The sequence below is a fragment of the Nerophis ophidion genome, linkage group LG23 (genome assembly GCF_033978795.1).
Source record: "Nerophis ophidion isolate RoL-2023_Sa linkage group LG23, RoL_Noph_v1.0, whole genome shotgun sequence".
Taxonomy (NCBI): Eukaryota; Metazoa; Chordata; class Actinopteri; order Syngnathiformes; family Syngnathidae; genus Nerophis; species Nerophis ophidion.
The window spans coordinates 3971868-3991966 of NC_084633.1; the positions used below are offsets into that span (position 1 = coordinate 3971868).

The following is a 20099-nucleotide window of genomic DNA, read 5'->3' on the forward strand; positions in this document are numbered from 1 at the left end:
CACACTGTCTGCTTGTAAGTACTCCGTGATTGTGCGCTACTGAACATGCTCCTCTGCTCGTAAACCAGCAATGACACGACGTGACGACGACGGGGGCGCGGAGGGGGAGGGGAACCAGTACTTTTCGGAGGCGGTATAGTAGCGAATATGATTCATTAGTATCGCGGTACTATACTAATACTGGTATACCGTACAACCCTACTACACCCACACATACATTGGTAGCACAACACTGTGGCTTCCGGTCTTTCACTCGAATACGCCCGTGTGCAACATAAACACAAACAATTCCTATTGTTACAAAATGCACACCCACACCACATGCTAATTGATTGTATTGATTTATATGATATAATATTTCATGTAAAACAGGGGTCTCACACACGAGGCCCGCGAGACGTTATTTTGCGGTCCCCCACCTTAATATCAAAGTTTAATGTTAGTGCGGCCCGCAAGTTTTATATTTAATGGAACTTGACAGCGTTGTGTTATTTGGCTCCAAAAAGGCTCTTTCAATGTTCTAGGTTGTCTACCCCTGCGTTAGTGGAAAAGCAGCAAATGAGTGAAAGCGACAAAGACGTTGCCATGGAGACGAACGTTTTCTTACGTGCCTGGCTGCAGTCACACCGCGACACCTGTCCGTCAGTAATAACAGTCCCTAATAGCTTGGACCAATTCAAACCGTTATTTGTTTTTTTTATTGTTTAATTTGCATTACCTCACACGATGACCACTACATATATTTCTATATGACGCCGGATAACACTCCGGGAGCCGTCACTTTTTTGCGCTCGCTATCCTGGTACTTTCCCGGCTATTATCCGCCGACCGCCATGTTGCTGTAGGGAGGAAAAGCGGAACGACACACATTGCGGAAACAACATTATTCTATTTGCGTGGGCTAAATACAAATATATTCCACAACCCCAAACATGTCTTTTTCAAAGCCTGCAGTGAAGAGAAAGGTTTGTGATGAGCAAAGACAATTCTAGGAAAAGTGTGAGATAATAACAATAATAATAATAATGGATTAGATTTATATCGCGCTTTTCTATTGTTAGATACTCAAAGCGCTCACAGTGAAGTGGGAACCCATCATTCATTCACACCTGGTGGTGGTAAGTTACATCTGTAGCCACAGCTGCCCTGGGGTAAACTGACGGAAGCGTGGCTGCCAGTTTGCGCCTACGGCCCCTCCGACCACCACCAATCATTCATTCATCATTCATTCATCATTCATTCACCAGTGTGAGCGGCACCGGGGGCTAGGGTGAAGTGTCCTGCCCAGGGACACAACGGCAGCGATTTGGATGTCAATAGTTGGGAAGCGAACCTGCAACCCTCAGGTTTCTGGCACGGCCGCTCTACCCACTACGCCATACCGCCCCCGAGATGCAATATTGTTTTCTTTTTTTTTAACACATCGGCACCCCGACGTTTCTTTTTTGCACAGAGAAAGTTGCGGTGCACAAAGGATACAATTTGAAACGTCATTATACAACAAGACATGCTGAGGAGTATGCTACATTTTTTTTAAAGAAATCTTTTCTTGCGGACTCTGCATCTAGTGGCCCCCAGGTGAATTGAGTTTGAGACCCCTGATGTAAAAGGTATATTCTCTACATATAAATGTTATTTCCAGCTGAGTGTAATTGCAATGAATAGAAACAGAGTGATGGATCTGTGTGGTCTTTACATGACATAACTGCATTTCACTTTACACATAGTCAACTTCTATAAGACTTAAAAAAACAGTTGTTAATAAAAAAACTTTCCTGTTTTGATGTTACAGTACACCTAGTTGGAGGTGTTATAATTCATTTTTTGCTAATATGAAAGCTATTTGAAAATTGTTCACATCTTTATTTCCACAAACTACATATAAAACCGATATGAGAACAGATAAATACCGGTATCAAATAAAATTTTTAAAAACAAATTAAAAACATATTGGTCTAAAATTCCCCCAAAGTGATGAGTCCAGGAAGCTTCAGAACATTTTGAAATTCATTCCAAAACCATGGAGTAGCATATCTGAAGGATTTTTTAATTTTTTTTTTTTTTTTACCAAGGTTTGAGTTGGCTATAGCAGTGGTTCTCAACCTTTTTTCAGTGATGTACCCCCTGTGAACGTTTTTTCAATTCAAGTACCCCCTAATCTGAGCAAAGCATTTTTGGTTGAAAAAAAGAGATAAGGAAGTAAAATAAAACACTATGTCATCAGTTTCTGATTTATTAAATTGTATAACAGTGCAAAATATTGCTAATTTGTAGTGGTCTTTCTTGAACTATTTGGAAAAAAGATTAAAAAAATAACTAAAAACTTGTTGAAAAATAAACAAGTGATTCAACTACAAAGATTTCTACACATAGAAGTAATCATCAACTTAAAGTGCCCTCTTTGGGGATTGTAATAGAGATCCATATGGATTCATCAACTTCATTGTAAACATTTCTTCACAAAAAAAGAAATCTTTAACATCAATATTTATGGAACATGTCCACAAAAAATCTAGCTGTCGACACTGAATTGTTGTTGAACATTGTTGCATTTCTTTTCACAGTTTATGAACTTACATTCATATTTTGTTGAAGTATTATTCAATACATATATTTATAAAGGATTTTTTTGAATAGTTTTTTTTTATTTTTTAGAATATCTAAAAAAAATCTTACATACCCCTTGGCATACCTTCAAGTACCCCTCAGGGGTACGCGTACCCCCATTTGAGAACCACTGGGCTATAGGAGCAAACGTTGTGTATTTAGGCATCAACTCCATTGTTAAAGTGTAAAGGGGGTGGGGATAATTGCAATTTGTCCTAACTCTTTCTTTAAGTGCCCTTGTCATGTTTGATTTCACTCTCACTGGCTGATGTTGTGACACCAACGACATGTGTTCTTCCTCAGTCTGACCCCAGTCGTGATGTGGGGGACGGTCCAGCCCTGTGTTATCCTGGCCCTGCTCTTGTCTCTTCACGCTATGGACAGTGACGCAACATCGCAAGGTGCAAACTTATTTGGAGTTACTTGTATGAACGTATGTGTGTACCATGATTGAAACTCAAGGGGGGGGGGTTTCCATTGCCCGGCATAGAAAATGATCATTCATTGGCCTTTATGTACACTGTTGCTTGTTTTGTTGTACAATTCCATTTACTGCACGTACTTTGCATACATTGTGGTTTGCATTGAATCAATCAATCGCAGTTTATTTACGGGCTTGAATTGTATTAAACCCTGCTCAAATTAGAAATACAATGGAATGTCTTAAAAGTAGTAAAATGTGGCATTGGCTAATGATACTGGTTTGATATCAGCAAAAAAAAATAATAATAATAAATCGTCTTGCATGTAAAATCTCTGATACAAGCAGTCCAGCCGAGTGTTTGCTTGTGCAAGTTAACATGTAAATGTCCTGCAATAAACACATAAGGTTGGCCTTTTCTTGCATTTTAGTGAATTAATTTAAAATTTTTAGGCTGTAGGCTAGGAGTCGGGAACCTTTTTGGCTGAGAGAGCCATGAAATCCAAATATTGTAAAATGTATTTCCGTAAGAGCCATATAATATTTGTTCTAACACTGAATACAATGCGTGCATTTTTAAGTAAGACAAACATTTTTTGAGTATAATAAGTCTCTTATTCTTTTTAACAACATTGTTATTCTGAAGCTAACCAATTATAAATAAAATACTTCTTTCCATTAATGCGACCCTCCCGTACCCCGAAGGACATTCAGAATCTTATCCTAAACTGTCCTATTATATTAAAACATTTTTTAGTTTGTCCATGCAAAGTCATACACTGGTATGACAGTTCAAGTCAAAATTAACAAGTAATGCCAAAATGCGGATTAATCCATCATCCTTATTAATCAGAATCCAATTTCTAACCCAATTGCAGCACAGAAAGACTCAAAATCCCCGAAACGTCTCTGGCCGCGCATTTATAATGAGTCTCTTTGCTTACGTAGAGTGAAACAAGATCAATGTGGATTGAAAATGAATATTTTACCGCGATTAATCCACAGCAACCTAGTGATTAATCTGATTGACAGCTTTAGTTCAAATATTCCTTTTGACGGATAATGAAATGCTTGGTTTTCAAAAGGAATTCATGATACGTGATTCCTTCTGGGAAATTCTGGAAGAATTTGGAGGCCAAGCAGCAATGTGGAATGGGTGGCAGGCAAACCTGGCTCGCCTTTTGTGGAATGACACTGATAAGTAGGCAGAAGCGTAATCTTTGCTATGTCTGTGCTACTCAGGGCTCTCCTGTGTGAACGACTTCATCAACAACGTCACTTGTACGTGGCACAGGTCTTCGGCGAATGCTAGCCGGGACTGTAAGATCACAGGCCACAAGAAAAAATGGATGAAGGCGGGCAGAGTACATTCAATTGTTATCAGGTAAGAATATGGATGTGATAAAAAATTCCCCCACAAAATATGTTTTTCTTTTTCTTTTTAAAATACAGTGATTTTTGTGTTGTTGATAGCCAAAGCTGCAAAGTGCAAGATCGCGCTAACTCGGCGCCAGGATGCAGCTTTGTCTTCGAAAATAACGTGAGTAGAGTCTGGCATAACAAGTAAAACCCATGTTTTTAGTTTTAGGGACGTTCTGCAGAGCGACTTGCATTCCTCTCACTCTGGGGTGTCAAACTCGTCTTCATTGGGGGCCACAGCACAGTTTTGGCTGCCCTTTAGAGGGCAACTTGTAACAGTGAATAATATATACATTCTATTTTGCTTCATTACACAATTATGTTTTGTTACATATTTTTACATACACTGGAAGAAAAACATGTAGATTTTAGAATAAAATTTACATTCCGAAATTTTACCATAATATGTAGGCATGTTTTTTTACAATGTAAACTGTAAATGGGAAAACAATACCACTGTTTTACTACAAAATCTACAGTTGTTGTTTTTATGGTGTGTTACTGTAAATGGAAAAACAATATTACATATTTTTTGGCTCCCTGTTTTTAGGGTAAAATTCTGGTAACTGAGCTACAAGTTTTCACTGAATAATAGATTTTACATTGTGCAATTTGATGGATAAGTTGTTTCAAAATCATGAATCAAGCAGATATTTAAGTACTTATTTTGAGGTTTGGAATGTGCAATAATACATTTTATGTTGCAATATTGAATGAAGTTTAAAATATATGAAATTGCATACAGTATATGTATTTTTTTCTGTCAAAATAGAAAGTTGACTACATTTAGAAACAAATAGACGCATGGTAATTGCAAGCCTTTGCGGGCCACATAAAATGAGGTGGCGGGCCAGATTTGGCCGCCGGGCATTGAATTTAAAACATGTGCTCTAACTTACGAGTGTCCACAGACGTTCACCTATTTTGAAAAGATGCCCATCATCAATACGACGTGCGACAGGAAGCTGATCATCAAAGACTATCTCGTCGAAAGTCACAGTGCGTAGCTTTTATTTGGTCCTTTTTTTCCCCCAATACATTTTAACCGGAACAAGCTCAAAGAAACCTCTGCATGTGTGTGTTTAGTTCAAATGCACCCTCCGGGCCTCCCGAATGTCACCTGCGATGACAATGAAACCGTGATCCGATGGGGTCCCAGCAGCCCCCTTTCCAGGTTACTGGAAAATTTGGAGTACGAAGTCTACATCCAACACAGTGACCCAAAGATGGAGGCGAGTGTGTTTTAATTGGTGCTTGAACAGCAGGGGTGTGTAAAATGTTTTCTACCGAGTCTCATATTGGAAAAAAAAAATCAAAAGGATGTCTGGTGGTAGCTTAGATATTTTCATTTGAAAAAAAGACAATGACGTTTTGTAAAAAAGCAGAGACATGTGTTATAAAATGTGATTAATCTGATGTAAAAAAAAAAAAAATCTGGATTAATCACAGGTTAATACTCGCTTGCATTATATAAATTAGCTTTAAAAAAGACCCTAAAATTTGGACACAAATGCAATTTTCTTGTCAGAATGTCACACACACAAAAAAAAGTATTTTACTGAAATGCACGTTATTTATTTGCTCAAAAATTCTAAACAGTTTTATCTAAAGTCCAGTTTTGAAGTGAAGTGAAGTGAAGTGAATTATATTTATATAGCGCTTTTCTCTAGTGACTCAAAGCACTTTACATAGTGAAACCCAATATCTAAGTTACATTTAAACCAGTGTGGGTGGCACTGGGAGCAGGTGGGTAAAGTGTCTTGCCCAAGGACACAACAGCAGTGACTAGGATGGCAGAAGCGGGAATCGAACCTGCAACCCTCAAGTTGCTGGCACGGGCACTCTACCAACCGAGCTATGCCGCCCCACAAGTGAAATATATATATATATATATATATATATATATATATATATATATATATATATACATATATATATACACATATATATATATATATATACATACATATATATACATATATATGAACGTATGTGTGTACATATATATATGTATATATATATGTATATATATATATACATATATATATACACATATATATATATATATATACATACATATACATATATATATATATACATATATACACAGACATACATATATATACATATAAATGTATATACATATATACATATAAATATATATACACACACATACACATACATATATATATATATATATATATATGCACACATATACAGTACATATATGCACACATATACTCCCAACTACTCCCAACTACATCCAAGATCCAACCCCAAACACACATCAAAAGAGGTAAAGGAATGGCTAAATCAGTCTATAATTAAGGTTTTAGAATAGCATTTCCGATGTCCTGACTTAAACGTGTGGACAATGCTGAAGAAACAAGTCCATGTCAGAAAACCAACAAATTTAGCTCAACTGCACCAATTTTGTCAAGAGGAGCGGTCAACAATTCAACCAGAAGCTTGCCAAAAGCTTGTGGATGGCTACCAAAAGCGCTTTATTGCAGTGAAACTTGCAAGGGACATCTAACCAAATATTAACATTGCTGTATGTATACTTTTGACCCAGCAGATTTGGTCACATTTTCAGTAGACCCATAATAAATTCATAAAAGAACCATGAATGTTTTTTGGGACAAAGAAGGATGTGCTCCAATCACTCTATCACAAATAAATAAGAGTTGTAGAAAGTATTGGAAACTAAAGACAGCCATGACATTATGTCCTTCACAAGTGTATGTAAATTTTTGACAATGACTTTACATACATACATACATACATACATACATACATACATATATATATATATATATATATATATATATATATATGTATATACATACAGTATATACATATACATACAGTTAATATATACATACATACTTACATATACAAATAGATGTATAGGGTCGGCGTGGCGCAGTGGGAGAGTGGCCGTGCGCAACCCGAGGGTCACTGGTTCAAATCCCACCTAGAACCAACCTCGTCACGTCCGTTGTGTCCTGAGCAAGACACTTCACCCTTGCTCCTGATGGGTGCTGGTTGGCGCCTTGCATGGCAGCTCCCTCCATCAGTGTGTGAATGTGTGTGTGAATGGGTAAATGTGGAAGTAGTGTCAAAGCGCTTTGAGTACCTTGAAGGTAGAAAAGCGCCATACAAGTACAACCCATTTATATATACATATACACATATACTACAGTATATATTGAAGTGTATGTTGTGTGCCACCAGGAAGCCCACACATTCCACTCCAGCAAACCCCAGGCAAGGATCCCTGCTTGGAAGCTAAAAGGAAAGTACCAGGTTCGGGTGCGAGTCAAGCCAGAAGACATGAAAGGGAGCATCTGGAGTGAGTGGAGTCCAACCACAGTATGGGCGACACTATCCGAGAATACAGGTAAGTGCGGAATAAACCCTGAATCAAATGATCATTAGGTACTGTTTTTTTTTTTTTTTTACCTTGTCCAATCTAACGTGAGAAGTTAAGTTGTGTTGTTTTTCAAACAAGGTGGAATAAAGGGGGCCTAATAAAAACATTGTAGATGAGTAAATGAGATGACATTTATTTATTTAAGTCTTTTTTTACTGCAGTTTTTATGATTATTAATTTTTTTACATGAGGCTTATTTTTCAGGTTGGGGTTTGGATGCAACTTTTTTAATCCTCGCTGTTTTCATCATCATGGCTGTCATTGCTATAATGCTGGTCTTTTACAAAAGTATTGTCAACAAGAGGTGAGTAAGGGGAATGTTCATTTATAAAGGGGCCCTATATTGCAAAACCAACATTTTTATTACCTATTGGTCCCTGCTGTTGTGTATTTGCTATCTGCATAATTCGAACTTAAAATATAGGGGCATTGCGAAGATACTTATGAAACAATATTGCCTTTCTTTAAACATCTGGGAAACTGTAATTTGCACAATTTGTGACAATTCCCCTACATGTGACGTCAGCGGATATCTCCATGAATGGTAGAGATTTACCCGAAGCAATTTGCACGTGTTGGCTATTGTAGTCCGACACTGTGGTCAATAAGCTCTTTTTTTTCCTCTATCCTCTTGTTATGGGGCAGACTGGCTCGTACATGCACATGCATCCGCCGCCGTTGCCATTTCTAATAAAAAGTACCGTACAGTTACTAGTTAACAAATAATGAACTAATATTTGTCAGTAGACTTGCTATGGAGGCACTAAAAACTACCACAAAGATGATGTCAAAGTGGAGGCACGTAAAAAAGACCGCCACCAAAACAGCGTATCCTGAAGAGACAGTCTGTAATACATCATCTTTGCAACATTTAGACCAGAGAACCACCATTACATGTTATAAAAAACACATGGACGTGTTTTAAATATAAAAAAAAAATCATAATATGACCTCTATGTATTTTATGGTGGACTAAATCATGCTTTACAAAAAAATAGTAATATAAATACCACTGCTAGCCAGTAGCCACAACAACAGCAGCAACACAGCACTTCCTTATTATGCACCAATGACGGTTACAGCGACCAATGTTGCATTCATGAACCCAGGGAATTATGAGTATCAATATTACATCACAACACATTGTGAAATTGAACACAATCCATTTAGGGATGCCGTTTGACTTCCAAGTTGTCCTTCTTTTAAAATTACGTGTACCATTGGAAACTAGAAAAGTAACCGGAGAGCGTGGACCTCCGCCAAGTCCTACCTCCAAATAGTAAAGAATCCTTTTTAAAAACCCTTAATGCAGACAGAGACTTGGATCACCCTCAACAAGTAATCACTTGTGCCTTATTCCATTTCTGACACTTCCTGAAAGTTTTTTTTTTTATTTTATTTTTTTTAATCTGCGCATAACTTTTTATGTTATGTAGCAATTTATTAAACAAACAAACCCCCCAAAAAACCAAACCTATAACAATGTAAAATAAATGTATGTGTTTTTAAGATCATAACACCTGTTACTTGTACTGGCAATGCTTTAAGTAACTTTTCATTTTTGCTCGGACGGTCAACATTGGAGCAACATTATTGGCCTCCAACCTGATTACGAGTCCCTATGAGATACTTTTCAGTATTGATTATCGCAGTGTTTTTCAACCACTGTGCCGCGGCACACTAGTGTACCATGATATATTGTCTGGTGTGCCGTGGGAGATTATGTAATTTCACCTAATTGGGTTAAAAAACATTTTTTGCAAACCAGTAATTATAATCCGCCAATGTGCCGTTTTTGAGTGTCTGTGCTATCTAGAGCTCGGCAGAGTAACCGTGTAATACTCTTCCATATCAGTAGGTGGCAGCAGGTAACTAATTGCTTTGTTGATGTCGGTAACATGATTTGTCGTGATCACAATATGCAGACGACAATCGGGCGGAAGGCGGGGTACACCCTGTACAAGTCACCCCGTCATCACAGGGCCAACACAGATAGACAGACAACACTCACACTCACATTCACACAATAGAGCCAATTTAGTGTTGCCAATCAACCTATACCCAGGTGCATGTCTTTGGCAGTGTGCAGTTAAAAACGCATCTAATGCTTAAACCAAAAATAAACAAAAGGCAAGGGCCGCTAAGAAAAGCCATTGAAGCTTAGGGATGGCTACGCAAAACAAAGCTAAAACTGAACTGGCTGCAAAGTAAACATAAACAGAATGCTGGACGACAGCAAAGACTTACAGCGCGGAGAGCAGCAGACGCCGTCCACAAAGTACACTCGTACATGACATGACAATCAACAACCAAATAGGATTTCAAGAGGAGAACTAAAACACTACACACAGAAAAACAGCAAACAATTCCAAATAAGTCAGGGTGTGATGTGACAGGTGGTGACAATACACCTTCTTTGAGACAAGAGCTATAGTGATGCATGATTGGTTATGCTTTAAAGTCATATCCAACTATTGCGACAACAACTTTTTATTGTCAATATCGGCTGCAGAGTTTCATTTTTTAACGTTTTCTGCTTGTGGTGTGCATCGAGATTTTTTCAATGCAAAAAATGTGCCTTGGCTCAGAAAAGGTTGAAAAACACTGGATTATCGAACTAAAATGTTCCTCTTTGGTCCGGAGGACACAATGTCCACAGTTTCCAAAAAAACATTTGTAAAGGAGATTTTAATCTCAATGAGTTTTAACCTGGTTTAATACAGGAAAATTAATGAAAAAAAATGTCTTGTATTTATTTGTTTCAGGCTCTTCAAAGCAAAGCCAGTTCCTAATCCCTCCAAATACTTTCAATCGCTTCACTCTGTCCACAGTGGAAATCTGAAAGTAAAGAATACATTATCGATGAATAGTCGTTGACATTTTTTTTAAATAATTAATTGTATTGTTTTATCCCCAGAAATGGCTGAATCCTCATTACGCTGCTGAAATCTTGGACACCACCCAGTCTGTCGACCACATCTCCCCTGTGGAGGTGTGTGAGAGCAGGGGTATTTGTCGTAACAGCACCACCTGTGCCCCACCACCTCCAAGCCCGTCAGAACCAAACAGGCTGGTAGAGAACTCCCCTGCTTCGTCTGGTTTCTCTAACTTGGACTACTTTGTGTCAGGCTCCTCCGGCAGCTCCCTTAAAACCAATCCCTACTTTGCCTACAAGGACGACGGCCACAATCCGCACAAGGCGCAACACCTCCACCTGACCTGTACATCTCTGAGCTGGGAGAGTGTAAGGAGCAGCGCACAAAGCCCGGATTCCGGATTTTGCATTGGAAAGGAAGACGTGGAGATCAAAGATGAACAGGATGCGAGTGGAGAGGATGACCAGGTCTCAGGTCATCTCAGCTCTTCCCAACTGAGCCTCCATCTCAATATTCCCGTCCAGATAAGCGGCCAGTCCTCCCCTCCTCCCCTGTCTCAGATATCAGCCGATAGCGCTCCGACGCAACCACTTATGCTAGTTGCTAATGTAAGCGCCGCAGGCTGGCCAGTACAATGTACGATGCACCGGTCTTCCTCCATGCCGGTGGAGTCGAGCAAAGCGGGCTATTTCCTCCTTCAAGAGATACCAACTACTTTTAGCAACGCCTCTATCTGACCTCTGTGCAAACACATTTTTCCATATTGCTGCTGAAACTCAAGGGGAAAAAAACAAAGAAATCATGAGTTACCATATTTGTGGCATAAGAAAGGGGCAGCAGATGGCAATGAGAGGTTTATGTTTATTTGCTACCACGATGCAAAAAGGTAGATACCAGGGATGTCAAACATATGGCCCGAGGGCCGGATCAGGCACTCGAACATGTTTTATCCAGCCCGTGAGATGAGTTTGCTAAGTATAAAAATTAACCTGAAATTTTTGAATGCAAGAAACAGCTGTTCTAAATGTGTCCACTGGATGTTGCAATAGCAATTCTTTGTATCTTTGTAGATGATGCTACATACAGTATGTACAAAATAAACTACATGATGAGTCGAGGAAAATGATCAAAATACATAAATAACATCCAATAATTGGATTTTGATATAATTTTTTATCTTGATAGGCTGAAAATTAACACCAATGAGTTGACTGATGAACATTACCACATAATTTATTCAGAAAGTATAAATAACGACAAATAAATATAGAATACTATTAACCACATGCAAGTGTAAAAAAAACTAACAAAATTATGATTTGTATAATTTCAGAATGTGCTTTTTCTATTTTTAAACAAAGAAAACAATTTGAGGTCGTTTTTATTTTTATGTTATAGCGCCGTGATTTGGGGGTAAATTTTTCTTCATGTGGCCCCCAATCTAAAATGAGTTTGACACCCCTGGTCTGTACGGAACAAAAGGTTTAGGGATGGGCCGATCGATCGATCGATCGATATTGGATATGTTACCACCCTTGCTGATTTATGAAACTGTATTTTTTTTGGTCCCCCGGCTGAAAAGCGGCTAGCTGCTTTGCGTCTCCATTCACAGTGTGGCGCGGCGCTCCGCCAAATTAATAATAACTATCACAGCAAATAAATCAAATTTTTTAGTGACCTAAGTATCTTATAACCGGTTCTTGCTCAGAACCAGTTCCTTGGAATCGTTTGCCATTTTGTCAAACGATTCTCATAATGGTTCTACCGAGTGGGTATGACGTCATTACGCAAAATGGTGGTGCCCAATTGGAACAAACATTAACGTTTTACAATAAGGTATTGCGACAGTGCTACTTGTAATAATTATAAAGCTGCTAGTTCATCAAGAGGAGGACATGTGAGCAATATGCTGAAACATTTGAACACACAGCATGCAATTATTATAAATGAAAGTCACGTTTTTGAATCCCAGCATAGCAAGTCATCTGAATACAACAAGTACTAACTATCATGTCAGCGCTATCAATTGTTAAATTGAAATTAATGCATCTTCATTTAGATGAGAATGACGATAAACAGATTGTGACAGGCTCTGAGACGGGCAGCTCCAGTTCATGTCTGCCGCTAGACGAATGTTACCAAGCAGAGACTAAGTTTGTGGTTAAAAGCTTGCATCGATTTGCTACAGTAGATGCTCCTAATTTTTGGTAGGTGGATGTTCAATTGTAGTCACAGAAAGGTTTGCATGTTTTCCTCGCACCAGATTTTCTCAGTCATTATATTACACAGGTGAAACTAAAAAAAAAACTGAATATCATGTACAAGTCCATTCATGTCAGCAATGTGACATTAACTTATTACATGTAAAGTGAGGTATGTTAAGCCTTTATTATTATTTTGATGATCATGGCTTACACGTGTTGAAACCCGACATTTTCTGAGATTTTTTTAATTCTAGGTTTTCCTAAAGTGTAAGCCACAATCATCAAAATTATAACCAATAAAGGTTTGACATACCGTACAGGCCAAAAGTTTGGACACACCTTCTCATTCAATGGGTTTTCTGTATTTTCAATACTATTTACATTGTAGATTGTCACTGAAGGCATTATAACTATGAATGAACATGCCGTATTTCCTTGAATTGCCGCAGGGCATATAGTCTGCGCCTGCCTTGAATTACCGCCGGGTCAAACTCGATTCCCAAAATAATTAGCGCATGCTTAGTATTACCGCCTGGTCAAACTCGTGACGTCACGAGTGACACTTCCCCAGTCATCATTTTCAAAATGGAGGAGGCTGATTTTAATACTGGTCATTTTAAATCGCGTAAAGGGAAGAAGATTAAGATCTATTCAGTAAGATTTAAGGTCCAAATTTTTACTGCATACCTTTGGTAAGTTCCGGAGTGAGAAGAGGTTTTAAAATAATTAGCGCATTCTTACTTTTACCGCATGCCTTTGGTAAGCGCAGGAGTGAGAAGAGGTTTTAAATTAATTAGCGCCCCGGCGGCAATTCAAGGAAATTAGGTATGTGGAGTTATGTACTTAACAAAAAAAGGTGAAATAACTGAAAACGTATAAGAATGTTTAATATTCTAGTTTCTTCAAAATAGCCACCCTTTGCTCGGATTACTGCTTTGCACACTCTTGGCATTCTCTTGATGAACTTCAAGAGGTAGTCACCTCTAATGGTTTTCACTTCACACGCACACACACACATAATTTTGGTAATTTAACCCCCCAATTCAAACCCCATGATGCTGAGTGCCAAGCAGGGAGGTAATGGGTCCCATTTTTTTTTGTAGTCTTTGGTATGACTCAGCGGGATTTGGACTCACAACCTGCCAATCTCAGGGCGGACACTCTAACTACAAGGCAACTGAGCAGGCTAAATACAAATTTAATGCTGTCATTGCTCAATTGTTTTCAGTTATTTCACATTTTTTGGTAAGTACATAACGCCATGTGTTCATTCATAGTTTTGATGCCTTCAGTGACAATCTACAATATAAAATAGGCATGAAAGTAAAGAATACACATTGAATGAGGAGAAGGTGTGTCCAAACTTTTGGCCTGTAGTGTATCTAATTTTGCATGTAATAAGTTAATATCATATTATACGAAATGTTACATTCTTGTGTAATTCTCACATGAATGTGCAATGAATTCTACTGAAGAATATTTATTTTTTACATATTTTTTTCAAAAGTATGTGACCTCCCTTTAGGCTTTGTAAGGTCATGTTACCTCTATACTCCACAAAATTGATTTTAATCAACCCTTGAAACAACAATAAGAAATAAGTGACTGCTATTATAAATCTACTTGCTAATTGACTATTAATATCTGGTTACTTTCGGTTACAAGTAACATGGTTCTATCTACACTTCTGTTAAAATGTAATAATGACTTATTCTGCGGTTGTTTCAATACTTTGCATTGTTTTTGGGCAATACTACAAATTTGGGTATCTATCCAATACAAAGTAGTCAGAGAGAAAGTATTGGTTATATCAAAACTGATACTTAAAATGTTCAAGACTGTTGAATGATTACATTTTGGATCACAATTATGATCAGACAAAAACAGGATTGCCATTGCCTCTGATTTAAATCCTTTGATTTTGGGGTCTTAAAGCTTCCTGTGTCCAGGGACTCATTTCCTGAGCTTATGAACAATAATAAAAATATATCCTTACAACCACTGTAGTATCAACCATATACTGATACTATTCTTGGTATTGTTATGGTCGATATTTGTATCAATCTGGCCACTATGGTTGACATTCAAAATTTCGAATTTAGCAGTTTGCCTATCCTCCGAGTGTGCGTAGTGTATCATGTTTAGCTATTCCTTGTCCTCCGAAGATAATACTACTTGTAAGAAACCGAGTTTGTTTGCCGCCATGGAGGCGAGGATTGCTATCTTAGAAGTGGCTTTGCACTGAAAAGTAAAACCCCTCCTAAGTTCAAAAGCAAAAAGCAAACGAGCATTCTCGCTAGCGCCTAACGTCCCTCAACTTAAAACTTTCAGGTTTCTAACTTAGGAGGGGTTTTACTTTTCAGTGCAAAACGTCCCATATTCATCATTTGTATTCTTAATTACTTAATGTGATCCTTACTTAAGCACAGTAACTACCGTGAATGCTGCAAATATAGCAGGAGGGTTTATTTACCAAAAACAGAGACAACCAGGCGATAATTGGAGAGAAGCTGCTATTTCCCGACTGTGAATAATCATTATTACATACCACTTTATATATATATATTTTTTTTTTTTAAGGTTTAATAATGATCAGTAGTGCATGAAGACATGTAAAAGATAAATCACCATTAACACAGTTGAGTTCAATGTAAACAAGAGCTGAGTGGTGAAACCCACATTTACAAGATAAAGCTGCTGGATGCTGACCACTAATGATACTTAACGATGCCACTGTACTAATAGCTATATGCATCGGAACACCACTAAACACACCTTCCATGCACCTTCTCAGCCAAAGAATAAGAAGACAGAGCAATGATGCCAAATATAGTGAGTATTTAGATGCCTTTAGATCAGTAGTGTTCAAACTTTTTTCACTAACGCCTACACACTGAAAAATTAAAGCCAACATTTTGAAAAGGTTTCATTTTCAAAACCAATACAGTATATAGATTTTTTTTAACATATCATTATTTACTTTTTTATTATTCAATGTAACATCTCAGAACTAACTTCAGGTCTTTCTGTCGATATAACGTTAAAAAACAAACTGTTTTATGTTTCATGCCCTTTTTGCAAAGAAAACACTGTTTTAACGGCAAAAACACAAAGTATGCAATATCACTCCCCTAAAAAAATTCTAAGTTAAATATTTGATGTAATTGGAGCCATAAATAAGTTAATTATTTAAAACACCATTCATTTGAATTCTTATTTTTTGAGCAGTGACAGTTAAAAAAAAATTGGGTATCCATAAGGGCCACACTCATGAGTGTTAAAAATGTGTCATACAATTAAGTCCCTAGAACAATTTCAGATTCATCCCTCGATTATAAGTTTTTATTATCTTGTATGTTTATATTGTTTGTTTATTTTATGAGGTTTTGTCACAGAAAAAATGTTGTTATATGGAAAACAAACTAAATATGCAAGACTGTATTTATTCCAAAAATGGTTTCAAAGTGGAATATTTGATCTGTAGTAATTCATAAAAACAATCATTTTGATTCATTATTATTTTTCGAACAATGACAGCATTAAAAAAACAGCCTACATGGCAGTTTTGTGTAATTAGAGTCAACTTTGCAACTTTTTCTCGCTATATTTCACCTGTTTACCCTTTTATTCCACTTTTTTATGTTTCATTTTATTGAATTTCTTTTAATAGCATTTTTTAGAATGTGCCGCGGGCTGTTAAAAAAATAGCTGCAGGCCGCGAATGGACACCCCTGTTCTAGATTCTCGTTTATTTTTTAAAAAGCAAAACATACAGTACATTTTTCTGGTGCTAATGGGAACTTTGGGAGAAGAGCACATTGTCTAACGCCAACCAAAGATAGCAAAACAATATCTAAACGGTGGGCATTTATCCCGGAAAATTTGAAAAAGCTGCTGATGGTGTGTTTGACAGAAACACAGCTTTAAGGATATACTGTAGACTTCTGCCTCCTTGTTGTGTCACCCCTCAGAGTTATCTTTACTCCCCAGAGTGATAAAAGTTTGCACATATTAAAAAGAGTTGTATAATTTCCGACTGTCTGTGAGGCCACGAATGCACACAGGTCGAGTTCTGAGCCGTAATGAAGGCAGGTGAAAGAGACTGGAAGCCTGTGTGGTCAGTTCAGCTTCTCCAGTGTGCAACCCCTTGGGTAAGCTAACCATGAACACTTGCCAAAAAAGGAACATCTTATAAGGAAAATGAGAGTTTAATTTTATCTGGACAGATTGTTTTTCCTGTAAAATAAAAAAAAATGTAAAAAGTTTATAAGCTGTGTTACATTTTGCGGCTCTGTACTATTTTTTTAAAGTGGAAGAGGCAGCAAATATCCCTTTTGAAGGTAAAGGTTGCAGACCCTGCCGTAGACTCTCCAAAGTAGCTGCTGTACAGTATTATTACATTACATCATACAACTACTGTATTTGTTAATACTACGTTCTATTGTAATGTTGTTAGTACAATATTTTTTATCTAAAAGTTTGTTTTTTTCTCTTTCAAAATGCATGTCACGTGTTAAAATTGTGCTGTTTTGGGGAGCCGAGCAGAATAATTTCAATGGGAGACGTTAATTTGAGATACAAGTGTTTTGAGTTGAGAGCTCCCCCAGAACCAATTAAGATGGCAAGGTACTACTGCATTTGTTTTGCTTTTCTTGTTTTTTTGCTGGGATTATGTGAATAGTGATGAGTGTGTTCTACAAAACCCAAAACCAGTGAAGTTAGCACGTTGTGTAAATTGTAAATAGCCGGTGGCGTTTCTGGGTGTTGTTGATAAATGGCATTCGCTTTGCATAGAAGAGTTTTAACTTGCACTTACAGATGTAGCGACAAACTGTAGTTACTAACAGTGGTTTTCTGAAGTGTTCCTGAGCCCATGTGGTGATATCCCTTTACACACTGATGTCACTTGTTGATGCAGTACCGCCTGAGGGATCGAAGGTCACGAGCATTGCCGCTTACGTGCGCTTACGTTTTTCCAGAATCTCTGAACCTTTTGATATTACAGACCCTAGATGGTGAAATCCCTATATTCCTTGCAATAGCTCGTTGAGAAATGTTGTTCTTAAACTGTTCGACAATTTGCTCACGGATTTGTTCACAAAGTGGTGACCCTCGCCCCATTCTTGTTTGTGAATGACTGAGCATTTCATGGAAGCTGCTTTTATACCTAATCATGGCACACACTTGTTCCCAGTTAGCCTGTTCACCAATGGCAGGGGTCGGCAACCTAAAATGTTGAAAGAGCCATATTGGACCAAAATTACAAAAACATGTCTGGAGCCGCGTGAAAATAAAAGCCATATCACATACAGATAGTGTGTCTTGAGGAGGACTTAAAGGAACCGAAATGAGCTCAAATATAGCTACAAATGAGGCACAATGATGCAATATGTACATATAGCTACCCTAAATAGCATGTCAGCCTTGATTAACTTGCAGTCATGCAGTGACCAAATATGTCTGATTAGCACTCCACACAAGTCAATAACATCAACAAAACTCACCTCTGTGCATTCATGCACAGCGTTAAAAGTTTGGTGGTCAAAATGAGACGGAAAAGAAGTGGCATAAAACATGTCTTAGAAAGTCGGAGAAAGTTGTACATGGAAACAAACTAAGGTGAGTTCAAGGACCGCCAAAATTAGTAGGACAAAACAGCGCCCGCCAAATACTCGAATCAGTGAAGCATCCATCCATCCATTTTCTACCGCTTATTCCCATTTGGGGTCGCGGGGGGCGCTGGCGCCTATCTCAGCTACAATCGGGCGGAAGGCGGGGTACACCCTGGACAAGTCGCCACCTCATCGCAGGGCCAACACAGATAGACAAACAACATTCACACTCACATTCACACACTAGGGCCAATTTAGTGTTGCCAATCAACCTATCCCCAGGTGCATGTCTTTGGAAGTGGGAGGAAGCCGGAGTACCCGGAGGGAACCCACGCATTCACGGGGAGAACATGCAAACTCCACACAGAAAGATCCCGAGCCTGGATTTGAACCCAGGACTACAGGAACTTCGTATTGTGAGGCAGACGCACTAACCCCTCTGCCACCGTGAAGCCTCAGTGAAGCATGTTTAATAAAAACAGTGTGCTTTATAAGACTTAGGGAGGTTTGTGTCATGTTTGTCCTCCTACAGAAACCATATTAAAACAAAAAATATATTTTTATATATATTTTTTCCCTTATCTGTTTCCATCTTTCATACATTTTTGAAAAAGCTCCAGAGAGCCACTAAGGCAGCGCTAAAGCTCTTGAGCCGCGGGTTGCCAACCCCCGACCTATGGGATGTTCCAAATAAGTGTTTGATGAGTATTCCTAAACTTTCTCAGTCTTTTTTGCCAGATGTGCCAGCTTTTTTGGAAACATGCTGCATGCATCAAATTCCAATTGAGCTAACATTTGCTAAAAAATAACAAAGTTTACCAGTTTTAACATTAAACATCTTATCTTTGCAGTCTATTCAATTAAATATGTGTTGAAAAGGATTTGGAAATCATTGTTTTCTGTTTTTATTTATGATTTATAAATTGTGCCAACTTCACTAGTTTTGGGGTTTGTATTTAGAGGGTATTAAACATGTGAGCTGTGCTTTTATTTAATGTACAACAGCGACTGTTTAAGGCTGTCACTTGCTGGCACCTTGTAATAAATGACAACATGCATTACCTGTGTTGATTCCGTCTCATTTATTGAAATTAGATTGAATTTTGAAATTGAATTTCCTATAAGCCAGGGTAAAAAAAAATACCCAACTCCATCTCTTATACCTACAACGTATCTGACAATAAGAAACTGAGCATAAATGCATAGCTATTTATTGTCTGCATGCGTACAGTAACTTTCCAGTGTTGTCAGTGTGTTGTACCCAAAACATTATCAAAAAAAATGGGTCACCCTGTGACTTCCTGTCTCGCTGTGTGTGGAAAGTGGGCCTAAGATCTGGTCTGAAGATGACGTGCGTACACGTTGAGCGACTATAGTTTTTTGTGTTTACGTGTCCTGTCAGGCGGTGAAGCATGTGTATTTGAAGGTGCGGTTTGACATTTAATACAGACAATAATGTCCCTTTCACACGGTTGACACGACGCCTATGAATGTCAGTGAAGAAACCAGCGCGATAATAAAGTC

The 20099-nt window shown here is 38.0% G+C and overlaps 1 protein-coding gene across 1 annotated transcript in view; it reads left to right on the plus strand.

The window, feature by feature from the left end:
- The window catches only part of il2rb (interleukin 2 receptor, beta), a 28781-nt gene extending 9143 nt beyond the window's left edge, over nucleotides 1-19638 (plus strand). The window contains exons 2-10 of the mRNA XM_061885374.1: nucleotides 2911-3008; nucleotides 4271-4412; nucleotides 4502-4568; nucleotides 5359-5446; nucleotides 5534-5679; nucleotides 7685-7850; nucleotides 8088-8187; nucleotides 10649-10727; nucleotides 10801-19638. Of these exons, the coding sequence (XP_061741358.1) occupies nucleotides 2927-3008; nucleotides 4271-4412; nucleotides 4502-4568; nucleotides 5359-5446; nucleotides 5534-5679; nucleotides 7685-7850; nucleotides 8088-8187; nucleotides 10649-10727; nucleotides 10801-11496 (1566 nt within the window). The 5' untranslated portion in view covers nucleotides 2911-2926 and the 3' untranslated portion in view covers nucleotides 11497-19638. The remainder of the gene's footprint in view (nucleotides 1-2910; nucleotides 3009-4270; nucleotides 4413-4501; nucleotides 4569-5358; nucleotides 5447-5533; nucleotides 5680-7684; nucleotides 7851-8087; nucleotides 8188-10648; nucleotides 10728-10800) is intronic.
- The last annotated feature ends 461 nt before the right edge of the window (nucleotides 19639-20099 follow it).